The 12774-nt window shown below is 39.9% G+C and overlaps 3 protein-coding genes across 5 annotated transcripts in view; 1 reads left to right on the top strand and 2 right to left on the bottom strand.

Moving 5' to 3' along the window:
• The window catches only part of LOC108091896 (beta-1,4-glucuronyltransferase 1), a 42414-nt gene extending 36451 nt beyond the window's left edge, over window positions 1–5963 (bottom strand). For 2 of the 3 annotated variants that reach the window (XM_043208785.1, XM_043208787.1), the window contains exons 1-2: window positions 5033–5798; window positions 1535–1606 (exon numbers count right to left, since the gene is read on the bottom strand). The gene's annotated coding sequence lies outside the window, so the exon portion shown is untranslated. The other variant, XM_043208786.1, reaches the window with a different exon arrangement.
• Window positions 5964–6518: 555 nt separating this feature from the next.
• On the bottom strand, window positions 6519–7934 carry LOC108102220. Its single transcript, XM_017206942.2, has 2 exons — window positions 7649–7934; window positions 6519–7581 (listed from the first exon to the last, which is right to left on the bottom strand). Exons 1-2 carry the CDS (start codon window positions 7861–7863, stop codon window positions 6825–6827), a joined length of 972 nt encoding a protein of 323 aa, XP_017062431.1. The 5' UTR covers window positions 7864–7934; the 3' UTR covers window positions 6519–6824.
• A 1123-nt stretch (window positions 7935–9057) lies between these two features.
• On the top strand, window positions 9058–11230 carry LOC108102219 (probable basic-leucine zipper transcription factor R). The gene is made up of 2 exons (XM_017206941.2): window positions 9058–9587; window positions 9648–11230. The coding sequence occupies exons 1-2, from the start codon at window positions 9241–9243 to the stop codon at window positions 10696–10698; spliced, it is 1398 nt and encodes a 465-aa protein (XP_017062430.2). The 5' UTR covers window positions 9058–9240; the 3' UTR covers window positions 10699–11230.
• Window positions 11231–12774: the final 1544 nt, after the last annotated feature.

Below are 12774 nucleotides of genomic sequence, written 5' to 3'. Positions count from 1 at the left end.
CAGAGGCATAAATTAGAACAACATGTTTAAAAACAAGAAAGGAAGCTTGCAGTCATCCACTATGTCGATCAAAATGCATAAGGGCTAAACAACATCGAAGCTTTGGCGACTTTTCTATTCCTTTTTCACATTTTCGACTATTATTCATATGGCAGCTATATGATATAGTTGTCCGATTTTGATAAAATCGTAAAATTCGTAATTCAATAATCGTAAGAAAGCTCTATATTCCAAAAAGCATGCTTCTCTGATGAAAAACAACGATGTTATAATTTTATTTCCGTTATTTCTATATTGATTTTTCGATCTTTCCTATGGCAGCTATATGATAACGTTGTCGGATTTTAATGAATTTTTCTTGATTCAAGAGTTAAAAATAAAAATCTTCATATTTAAAAAAAAAAAATGCTCGTGGGATTAAAAACAACGACGTTAAAATTTTTTTTCCATCATTTATTCGCTTTTTCCTATGGCAGCTATATGATAGCATTATCCGATTTTGATAAAATTTAATCAATATTAGTTAGAAAACACCATCTGGAAGAAATCAAGTCGATCTGATCAAAAACAACGGCGTAAGAATTTTTTATTTCATTCTCTTGTAGGGGAGCTATCCGATATGGTCGGCCGATCCGGCCCGTTCCAACTTATATACTGCGTGAAATATTTACACATCCTTTGGGAAAGTTTCAGCAAGATATCTTCAAAACTGAGAGACTATTTTAAAGAGAAACGGACAGACGGACAGACGTACATAAGTATCTCGATTCAGATGGTGATAATGATCAAGAATATATATACTTTATGGGGTCTGAGGTGACCTTGCTGCTAATATGATTTGTGGTTAATTTTAAAATTAGTACCTGGACAAGCCTGGACAAGTCCTTTAAAAAATTTAACTACATGGCATATTTTCCCCTGTTAAAAAGAAAAAGCCCGAAAACGATTTAAACGACTGCCATGTATTTTCTCAATCTTTAAAATGTTGAGTTCTGGTATTCTCTCCAAATATGATTTCGGATTTAAGGAGGCCTTGACCATCGAAAGATTTTGTCTCAGGCCTTTTAACATAATTAAATGAACATATTGCCGAGCCGAAGGTCAGTAGTCTTTATCCATGTAGCCTTAAGCTAAGACAACTTAGTACTATCGATTTAAAAAGCCGCAAGGGTTCTTTGTTATTGCTTGTGTGAGTCTGTAAATGTGTAAGGGCTTTTGAGTAATCAACAAAAATATAATCAGCAGAAAATATAAACCTTCAGAGGTTTGCTAAGTTTGCAGATTTGATTTGTTACCCGCTTAACAAATTACGATGTGAGATTAAATTGGTTTCTTTCGAGCACTTGAAATTGAAATTCGCTCTGACAGGTCCCTTACTAGCTTACTTCTTCAAGGAATAAATAATAACCAATAAATAAATTTGATCAACATATAAGATAATGTTGATTGAATTCATATCAACTTTGACTCTTTTTTACAATTTTAAGTTGTAGTATCAAGCTTAGTCTGCAAGGGCATTTAAACGTTGGCTTACCGAAAAAAACTTCGCTTGTGTTTGGAGTAACCTGAGGTTAGTTAGAAGCGTGGTGTCCTTGTGGGGAAATATCTGAAACAATAATAAAAAAGCATTAAATTATTTCCTATCATTTGATGTGTCTTATGCATAGCAAGGCATTCATTCGCATCTCTAGGACCGTCTAGTCCGTCAATCGCCGTTCCAAGACCAATAATTCTTTAATTCCAAATACCATTTGTCGTCAGAAAACAACAACTTTCCTACCTCGTGAACATCGTCGTCGCAGTTTCTCATTTTTTCAAAATAATAGGGGTGTAGTATAATAAACTGGTCTTAATAAATTGATTTGGAATTTACAACATTTAAGCTAAACTTATTTTTTAAAAATTTGCACTAGGTTCAAGACTTTCCGAAGAATCAGATTTTACAACGGACATGGTCTAATAATTTAAGCATTATATTAGGCTTTAATCCAAAACAAATTGTTTTAAAAGGCGTTGCAAATTGCATGACCATGTTTATATGAATCGGGCTGACTCTACTTTAAAGAACATAAGGCTAAACGGCTTTAAACACAAAAATATAAAAAAATATTAATGTCGTAAGTAAATGATTTGTGGCTTTAATCTGAGCGTATGTATTAAAAGTGGTAGAACACATTTGTTTTAGCTTAAAGCTTGAATATAAATACAGCCGCCCACCAGCCTTTTGGCAGTTTCAGCCCTGCTGTCGTATAGACGTCCAGATCTTTGGAATAAATCATCTAGAAGCTAAAGATGATAAAGGGCAGCAAAGGAGGTCTCTAAAAGTTTTTACTCTTGTTTATAAAAAATATGTTAAAAAGGTTTATAGAACAAATTTTAAAAAGCATGTCCAAATCTACCGAATTCGTATGTAAATTATACCCAAACAGCCCTTATCACAAAAAATTTGTATAGAAATAGGCCGAAAGTTTACAAAATTATGCGGTTCACCAAGTTGTTTAAATTCCGTCCTAACACTTTTTCGTCTAATTCATCAGAACCTTTGTCTTGGGGTTGAGCCAGACGCACACTGTAAGGGCGGCTTGAAAACCCTGTTTTGTTTCGCTTCATTCAATCAACCAGAAAGCATAAGCCACCGCTCAGCCGAGCGACCCAACTCATGTCATGCTGACGATGACATGCCCTCTGGCCAGGGAGAAAGGTGTCAGAACAGAGCGCAGGGGCACACCTGTCCGCTACCAAGTCCAGTCCATCGCCCTTCTATCTGGCAAGGTGCCCCTGGCCATGCCCCTGAATGGGTGACTGACTGACAGTTTTGCGTGCCTAATTGTAAGAGGAAGTAAGGAAAACATTTTGTTGCCCTGCGGTTGTCATGACGAAGCAGTCTGTCCCAAAACCCCTGTTTTTAGTTTGGTCTAAATTAAAATCGCTGCTCCGAGGATCAGCTGACGATGGTATATGTAAAGCCAAATATTTAAAACCTGCCAGAAAGGAGAATGAAATTAAAGATGTTTTAAATTTAACTCCGCGATTCGACTAAAATTTCAGTTTCCTAATTCCTACTGTTTGCACAGCATAATGCAGCTGAAACTGCAGACAACAATAGATGGGCATATTAACGTTATTAATTTTGAAATTTACTTCTTTTTCTTATGCAAAACTTGTCCCAAAGTCTCAGTTTAACTAAAGAAAAAAGTCAAAATATTTTTGTTAGGTTAATACCAACATAAAAGCATAGTTTGAATATGAAAAAAAAATAAATTTACAAAAAAATGAATTAAGACCTTTTTTATTCCTATTATTGCAATAACATTAGAACTGATTTTAAAGGTAGAATAAGTTAACTATGTCAGTATTTTAACCGATAACAGCTCAAAATCGATTTCGATGGCTTTGAAATTTTGGGATATTTTTAAAATCGTATGCATTATATTGACAATTTATCAGTTACACAAACAGTTAACTTATGAATTCGTACAACTCAACTAGAAGAGTATAACTTTTCGCTTTATCTGGCGTACACACACAAGTAACGAAAAGAAAAGATGCTTCGGTAACCCGAAGCTCATATACCCTTGCAGTTAAAACTGAAATAAAATAAGTAAAATAAAATAAGTAAAAGATGAATAACTGCAGGTGTGTTTTAATTAAACGGACGGATAAGAATAAAATATTATACGCCCCTATAAAAACGGTACAAAGTTGGAAAGTAAAAACCTTTTAATTACTTGGGTTTTTTAAGGTAGAGTTATTTTGGATTTTTTTTTTTTTAATGTGCCATGCAGATTTCACCTCTTGATTCTGCTCAACAAGTATAAACAGAACACTATTTGTGCACTTCCGCTTGTACATAATTTGAATAATTGTGTCTCGCGCTGTTTATCTGAAAACTAGAAATCTTGCGAAGCTTATCAAGACCTCTTCTCAAATGTTCTTCGTAATTCAACCACAGCACTGCGTTAGATGCCCCGCCCAAATGCCACTCCCTTTCCTTACATTTCCTATCAACATTGTGCAACACGGCGTCTTTTATAGAGCCTGTAGGAGCATGGAGAACGTTCCAACGGTCCAGCTCTTACGTACATGTGATGTTACTCCACACACATGTTCCATTGCTGAGAAAAATATTTGTTTAATACTCGTTTGAATAACTAACAAACTGGTGGGTTAGATAATGTTTATCAAATATAAACATTTAAAAATAGGGAGAATCACATGAAGCTACCCAGGTAGGTATCCGGATAATTGGTAAATATTTTATTTGAAAACAAATACATAAATCAAACAAAGTATGAAGGAACTACTTTTACTATTTTAAAAGCATTAATTCTTTAGTCAACCAATGTGTCCCCTTTCTATTTTTGAACGACTTGCAGATAAATTAGGTCGTAAAGTATTCACCCAGTGACAATATTTAGCCACACAGAACCACAAGATTTATGTGGGCCACGGTATTTTTAATGAGCTATTTGGAAAGAAAGCAAACAACGAACACACTTTTAATCGGTTAACAAATGTTTTGTTAATGCGAAAATTAACAGTCGATAAGAAAACAAATTAATCAAAAAAACGAGGGAAATTCGGAACGACGGGAAATTTTGCTTAGATAAAGAACAAGTAACGACTTTGCTTTGCAATAAATTTATAATTATTATTGCGTTAACCTTATCACGTTTATTGGCGACGGGAGGCTCACATGATTATTGGGCAAAAAACATATTACTAGCCACAGTTACTAATTACAGAGCAAATAAGGCGGTTTTAATATGTGATAAGTACCCTATAAATGTTCAAGTAGGTATTTCTTTCCAGACAGCGAATGCCTATTCCTTTTTAAATTTTATAAACTACGAACAATTTTGGACCGATAAGGAGCATAAAAAGTAATTTAAACAAGCAAGCGGAAACCGGAGAAAATCCAAATCAACAGCAACAGCAACAAGCTGAAAATGCTAACAATAGCGCAAGTTAGACATAATATACAAGATATAAAATAAACTTTTCAATTGTACGGAATTATTATCGAACTTACATCACACACACAGCAAGGCAATTTTCAAATTTTGTGCTGCTGCTGCTAATGATGATTTTGATAATTCTCTTTCTTTCGATATTTACTGTGGTTGTTGTTGTTAATGCGGTGGCCGCACGAATTTGAAATTTGATTTCTTTTGATTTGGCTTTGTGTTTTGAATTTGTTGATTTTTATGTTGGCTCTTCGGCCGCTCGTTTGGGCGAAAATAAAAGAAATCGCGCTGCTGTTGCTTTTGTTGTTTTTCCGCTGACCGTTTTCTATGAATGAAAGGGGCATTAAGCAAAAGCAGCAGCAACAACTGCAACAAAAGACGAGGCGTGACGCGACAGCAGAAAAAACCGAATCAGCGGGCGATGTAAAACGAAACGAGTTTTCACATTTGTAGCACAGTGTGGCCCTGGAAAAAGAGAGATAGGCCGAGTGTCCAGAACGTACAGAATGTACGCTAAAAAGGAAAAGCTACGTCGCCTTTTACACTGGTCTACACGCTCCGCGTGCGAGAGCAAGCGAGAGGCCAGACGGGGCCAGCTGATTTTTGGGCATGCCACATGCAGCGGCAACAACAACAGCCCAGCCTCTCTTTCTCTCTTCAGCAAATTGAATTTTCGCTGTTTATTTGGGTGACGCTCGCACACAATTGCACACACTCACTGCACAGCAAACATTTGAATTTGTGTGCTACACTTGTTTTTTTAGCCCCGATTAAGCGGCGGTTTTCGTCGCTTCCGTTCTGCGATCTTTATTCGCGGCTGGCTTTCTCCGCTCACACCTTGCTTCACTCCTGTTCGCTTTTGCCTTGGCTTGGCAAGCGACACATTAATTCTCAGGCTTTTTCCGATTGGCACGCGCGTTCGCCTCCCGCACACACGCGCAAGAACACAACCGTTTCGCTCGAAGTCTCGAAATCGAAAAAGTCTAAAAACCTCCAAAAAGTCTGTGCAACTAACTTTTTAGGCCTAAGAGAGCGTCACTTGGACTAAGAGCGAACTCAAGATATTGTCGCTCTCCAACGACGGGCACACTATTATTCCACCAAAATGGTTGCTGAACAAGCTTAACGGTTGTTGGAAAAATGCAAACTGCTGATACCTTCAATTTGAATCAGTAACGTTTTTTTACGAGACTATTCCGATCGAGTTTTGAAAGGTTTTGAAACTTAGGAGCATTTTTTTCTTAACAATATTCAATATTTTTTTCATTATATCGGTACGCTTTAAGGCACAACATTGATAACAATTAAGTCATTTGCAATCGAAAACTTTTAAAATTCAAGTCAGCAGTTAGAACAGTTAGATCGCTAGGGATTGGATAACTCCACACACAAAACCGAAAACAAACTGTTGTTTGGACTTAGCATCGACATTCTCGGCATTAACTATCAATCAAAACTTTTGCAGACTTTTTTACAGAGAAAATTGCTTAAAAAGAGGGTTGGTGGGCTTATCCATATTATATCGCTACAAAGGAAAATCAAACAGTAAACTTTCTATTTAAAAACTATAATTTTATTTTAAATCAAACTCATACCAGAAGGAGATCTTTTACAATGATTGGTTTTTTTCTCTAAACTTACACATTTAACACCTTCCCGGATGGCCAATTTTTTTGGATGCTATTAAAAAGGTGAAAAATGAAACTATCTTCGGCTCGCTATGCTGCTTTGTACATCAAGAAACTAGTCTTCTGTTTCTGGGGAAGGAACGAAATGAAGTGCGTAGGATGGGCGTCGAGATTCACGGTGGGCGATATCCCAGACTTAAAGCTTAGCCACAATCGCCCCTGCGGCTGGCTAGAGGTCCTGATTCGGTTCCTGCTTGATGCCTTGGTGCTGTATGTGAGCCAGCAAGGCCTCCTGTCCATCCAGATAAGCCAGAAAGCTCTGCTCCATCGCCAGGAACTGCTTCTCCTTCTGTTCGAGTTCCAGCAGGCAAGCGTCGTTCTGCTCCTCGAGCAACTTGTTCTCCTTCCGCAGCTCTTCCACCGCGGCCATGGTGATCTGTCCCGCTCGAGGCAGGATGCTGCGTCGTCCGCGTCGTCTTTTGACCGCAGATCGCTCGATTTCCGGCTGTCCGTTTGTGTGGCTCATTAACGACGGGTCCTCTGTGCTGGGCAACTGGCGGTTGGCGGGCGTCAGTGGGGACCGTCGAATGGCACTTTCAGTAGACGCCCGATATTGGGCCGCGGCAAGGTTCAGCTCCGCTTGCGTCGGCTTGGCCTCAGTCTTCACCTGGGCGAGGACGAGAGTCTGGGCCTGAGTGTAGGCGTCTGGCTCTGTCTTGACAAATGGGTGAACTTGTGGCTGGGCGTCCAGGAAGGCGCTTCCGTCTGGGTCGCGCTCAAACTTTACTTGAGTGGACGACGTGTGAATAAGTGGCGGCAGGGCGGGCAGCTCCGCCCGCGCCTTCGCAGCGGCTTCCTCGAGGACATTGCGAACGTGACGGAGGTCTGCCGAAGGTCTTGCCGGGTGGAACAAGGTGTCAATTAGCGAAAAGAGGCGCCACTCCGACGGAGTGTCCCGAAGGCTCCCCGCGCGATTGCGCTCGCTTCTGCAAAAAAAGAAAAGAATTTTCAGCATTGGGGCTCTGAAAACAACTCTAAGCATCCAGGGCTTACAAATACTTATTGCGATAGCTGTTGATGCGCCGGCGAGCCTCCTGCTTGTTTAGCCGAACGCCTTGCTGCTGAAGACCGTGCGCGATATCCCGGAAGATGGGGAGGTTGTCAGTGTAGGAGGGAATGTCCTGCAGGTGTACGCGCCACAGCCGCACCAGCATGGCCTCCTCCCAGGAGGTGTAGTAGCGCAGTCGAAGGTGCTTTTGGCCGCTCATTTTCCAAACCGCTTATTTGCTATAAAAACATCTCGTACGTGACCGAGTCAGTGTGACCGAACGTCGAGAAAATTCCAATGTATACCGCAGACACGGTTGCCAGATTTAGCTCTTTTGAGCCAAAATTGGCTCTAGCGATACAAAATATTTTAAATTTGAAAAAAACGAATTCATTTTTTTATTTATGCATTTATTTTTTGTGGAATTATAAAAGTGATTAATGTCTGAAATCTAAAAGTGCCAGATCGAAACTAAATTATTCCGCTGGTATAGTAGCTCTGAACATATGTCAGAATTACTTAAATTAGCAAGTAATCCTTAGTTTCATTGCAGAAAAATGTGTTGTGATGTTTTTGTTTATTTTTTTTTATATGACTTTTTTATGATAAAAGTTAAAAAAATAATAAATAAAAATTTGGCTCTTTTTTATTCAAATTGGCTAATTTTTAATCTTTTTTTGGCTCATTAAAAATTTTTGAAGTGGCAACCGTGATCGCAGATGCATTCACTAGTCCTTTAAGTACACACAATTTTGATTTTTAGGCGCAGTTAACTGAGACTTTTACCTTGAATAAATATCAGCAGGGATGCTCAATAACATTTTTTTTCCTCCCATTATTCTTGATAGTCGCAGAAATTATTTTAGAAACCTTTTCAAAGGCGTATCTTAAGGCTCAGTTTTAACAATCAGCACCTTGTTGCAAAGCGAGAAGGCATTCACAATTTAGTTCAGTTAGGCGAAAAAAAGATTATCTATGAGGAATCAACTATTTTTGCGCAGACAAAGCCAAAATCGTAATGTGCAATATATTCTCAATAACAAATTGTCACTGAACACATCTTTTTGGCTGGCAAAACGAGTATTCTTTAATATAAATATCTAAAGACAAAATTATATTTAACGCAGTTTAATTTGTTTGTTTTGAACTGTTAAAAATAAACAAAAAAAACTCTAATGTTGTCTTGATAAATTTAGTTTGAGAATGCTATTTATCGTAATTAAAATTGTAATATTTAACAGTATCCTGTGATTTAAATAATTTCAGTTCTCAAAAAAGCGTTGTGACTTAAAAACGGCTTTTCCTAAAATCAGGATTGAGGAAAGAAATGCTATGGAATTCGCCTGTATTCAGATTTCGTGTTTCCCATGATACAAGTTTCTTGAAGCATGGCAACGCTGGCACCCTGGCGTTTTTACCGCGCACGGTCACTCTCTTCTGTGTATCAGAGCTGTTGTTGATTTTTTGTGCAGAAAACTCTTGGCTTCCCCCGTTTTCCGCAATTTGTTCCTTCGCATCGCATTGTGCAACTCGAGTACTATCCAAGAAAACTGAACACTCAGGAGAAAAAAGCAGGGAAGCGGCAGTAGTGCGGCTTATGGACTACGAGAAGCTGGCGCTGAACGCAGGCGGAGGCAGTATAGCCGGTGGAGGAGGCGGAGGTGGTGGAAGCGGTGGCAGCGGCGCCGAACAGGATCCGGCCATGTGTGGGGGTCAGGAGCTGCTCGAAGGCAGGGCCAAGGAGAAGGCGCGTCGCTACTGGACGCCCAGCGAGGAGGAGCGCTTGTACGAGATCTGGGGGCGCGACAACTGGCGCTTAACGCGCACCGGCAAAAATACAATTTTCTTCGGCCGCTGGGCCGAGGAGCTGCGCGACAGGTTCGCCGTGGACGTGAAGCCCGAGGAGATCCAAATGAAGGTCAACCAGACTAGAGCCAAGTTCAGGTGAGTAGGTCTTCTTAAGAGGGTCTTCTTTCGGCTATTCCAAATTACTTTGCTTCACAGGCAGGTGAAGAAGCAACTGCAGGCAGACCCCTCCAGCTACGCCACGCGTTGGAAGAAGTACGACATAATCAACCGCATCCTCAAGAACCTGCATAGGCCCAAGAACGCTGATCCGCTGCCTCCAGAGGCGCTGCTCAACAACCGCGACATGACACCGCCGCGAGATGATGCACCTGCGGATCAGCTGCAACAGCAGCCACAACAACAGCAGCAACCTGTTCAGCAACAGAGTCTGGGACTGACCGCCGAGCCGCCGGCTGCCACCTTCTATAACAGCAGCAGCAACAGCAATCACGGCAGCAGCCACAACAACAACCACAGTGGCGGCATGAGCTTTAGCACTGAGCTGTTCACAGACCAGTACGACGAAGTGGTCAAGCAGGAGTACGAGGACGACGACTACCGCTCTATGCCCTTTCAGGAGCCACTGCAACAGTATTCGCCAGCCGAGCCGGCTCAGCTGCTCGAGTTGCAAACGCCACAACAACAACAACAACAGCAGCAGCAGCAGCAATTTCAACAGAACTACGAGCCGCAGTTTCAACAGCAGCCGGCCCATTTCAACAACAGCAGCGGTAACAGCGTAGCAGCCACCTCGACTATTAACCACCAGCCAATCACGGCGGTTGCTTACATCAACAGCAGCAACAACACAATCAGCGTTGCCACAAATGCGAACGGAGGCATGCCGGCGCCAGTCCAGGCCTCAGCTTCAGCTCCGGCCGCTGTTGCTGCCCCAACCAGCAATCCCCCCGGCGTTGGCTCTTCGCCAGTGCCCGTGCCACGAAAGCGTGGGCGGCCGTATGGATCCGTCAATCCGCCACACGCCGACTCGCTCGAGGCCCTTTACATGGAGGAGGTTCGTCGGAAGAACCAGCTACTCTACGAGCAGACCAAGATCTGTCGCCAGCGGCTAGAGCTGGAGGAGCGAAAGGTCGGCCTCATGCAGACTTTCTTTCCCAAGTGTCTCGAGCAGCAGGCGCAGATCCTTAGCCACTTCACGCAGCTCCAGTCGCAACAGCAGCTTCCTCCGACTCAGCGGCCGCAGTGAAAACCTTTTCGGACTATTAAACCTCAAGTTTGGACCGCAATGCATAAACTTTTGTTTTTTGTGTGTGTTGATCAGTACCCTAAAACCTAAAAAAAACACAAGCAACACTTTAATTAAGATTAATTAAGACTACACTTAATTAATAAATAAAAATAATTTCAAGAAATGCTATATTCTCTTTGGTGACGACTTTACCGAAAACTGACTAGAAGAATTGAGAATACGCGTCTTATGAGAACTTAATTTTTTGTTAATCCATTGATTCGCTAATATTGTTTCCGAAAAATTCGATTTATACCCGTTTTATAGCTATACATATTTCATTGTAATCTTGTCAAAAATACGCATCTAATGAAATCTCAGTTGTTAAAATCGAAAGCGCTCTTGAAAAGTTATTCCGGTCTATAAATATGCATATGCATTTTATTTGAAAACGGAGTAATTAAAAACCCGGTCGTAAGTTTAAATAAAGAAGAAATTAAGCTAACTTGGCGACATATTTATAACATAAGGTTATAAACATAACTATTAATTACAAATGTTTTAATTTTATTATGATTTGGTTATCGCACTTCACCCATATGACAGGTTAATCTTACACGACTTCAAACAACGGCTTTTATTTGGCCTATAATTTAGAATAACTTAGGGTTACAATTTGAGCCTGAAAATGAAGTAAGCCTGAAATATTGAAATATAACTCTGTTAGTTATTGTTAAAATAAGGTTGAAGCCCGGTTCGGTTCGTTTTGCTAGTTTGAGTTTTTTCTGGAGCTCAGCACTGTTGATAGCAGCAGATTCTAGTTTCCTGGCTAGGTTGTTACTATAAGCCATCACATGAATCTCTTCAAGATATGCTGATATGTTTGGGGTCTCTTTCGATGTTTTTGTTTCGCATTAGCCAAGAAGCTCAAAAGATCTTACTACTTTACTTATATCTGCTTTTTGTGGTGGGCCTTAAGCCTGGAGGTCGTGTGATAAGTAGAGCTCGGCAAGTTATGCACGAAAAAAGGCAAAAAGATCCATGCAAATATGCACAAAAAATAGCAAAATATGCTTAAGAATATGCATTTAAAAACGCAAAAAGATATGAAAGAATCATGCAAAAAATAGTCAAAATATGTTGGAAAAGGTTCTTTATTTCAAACCTAAAGTTATGCACAGATCTACATATGTACATTGAACTCCATAAAATTTGGTCCTGGTTTTGGTTTAAAATCCGATATTAACGATTAGCTTCCCTGATCGGCTTTTTCTTCCTCCTATCTTTGGCAGCTTTGTGTTTCTATGATGCAATATGCTGTTTTACTTGGAATATTTTTTTTTGCCTTGAACTGCACATTTACAAACGTTGGGTCATTATTTTGACCCATAAGACCGAAATACTTTGGGAAATCCGACTTTCATACGCAATATAAATTTACCGCGCGTTTCTTTTCTAATCATTCTGACGAATTTTGAAACAACTGATAACTTTGAATGCCACGGACGAATGATAATTTAAGAATATGTATAATAAAGCGTTTTTTTTATTAGTCATTGAGAGTACCTTAATGAGTCAGTAATGATCATTTGATGAAAATAGACAACTTGAAAGTCAAATTACTTTCAATTCCACGCAATAATCTTATAAACAATTAGATAGATTTGTTATTGAATGTATTCAGTTTTTTGTTGTTATTCGTAACAGAATGATTTTCATATGTCACAGCTAAATTATTATCAGTTTTGATGATTGAAATATAAAAATATGCTTGAACATACTTTCAACTTTCAATCAAAATATGCTCTAAGGAAAGAAATATGCACCATATGCATGCCACATGCATTTACATGACTATCCGAGCTCTAGTGATAAGCCATGATATCCAAATAACCTTCTGCTCCTGAAGAGTACTGAAGGAGCTTTAGGTAAGGTTTTTGCCTAGGGTGACTCCAAGGTATTTAACGCCTGAACGGAGCTGGTTGGCCTTTCATTAAGGATGACGCCAGAACAGCCTTTTGGTGTTTGTGAAGGGCACATTGGCTAACTTGTCTGCGTTAATGCGCGCCTTTCGAATCGCAGCCCGTTGATGAT

This window comes from Drosophila ficusphila, unplaced genomic scaffold (genome assembly GCF_018152265.1).
Source record: "Drosophila ficusphila isolate 14025-0441.05 unplaced genomic scaffold, ASM1815226v1 contig_636, whole genome shotgun sequence".
NCBI classification, from domain to species: domain Eukaryota; kingdom Metazoa; phylum Arthropoda; class Insecta; order Diptera; family Drosophilidae; genus Drosophila; species Drosophila ficusphila.
This window is presented reverse-complemented; position numbering and strand designations above follow the sequence as displayed.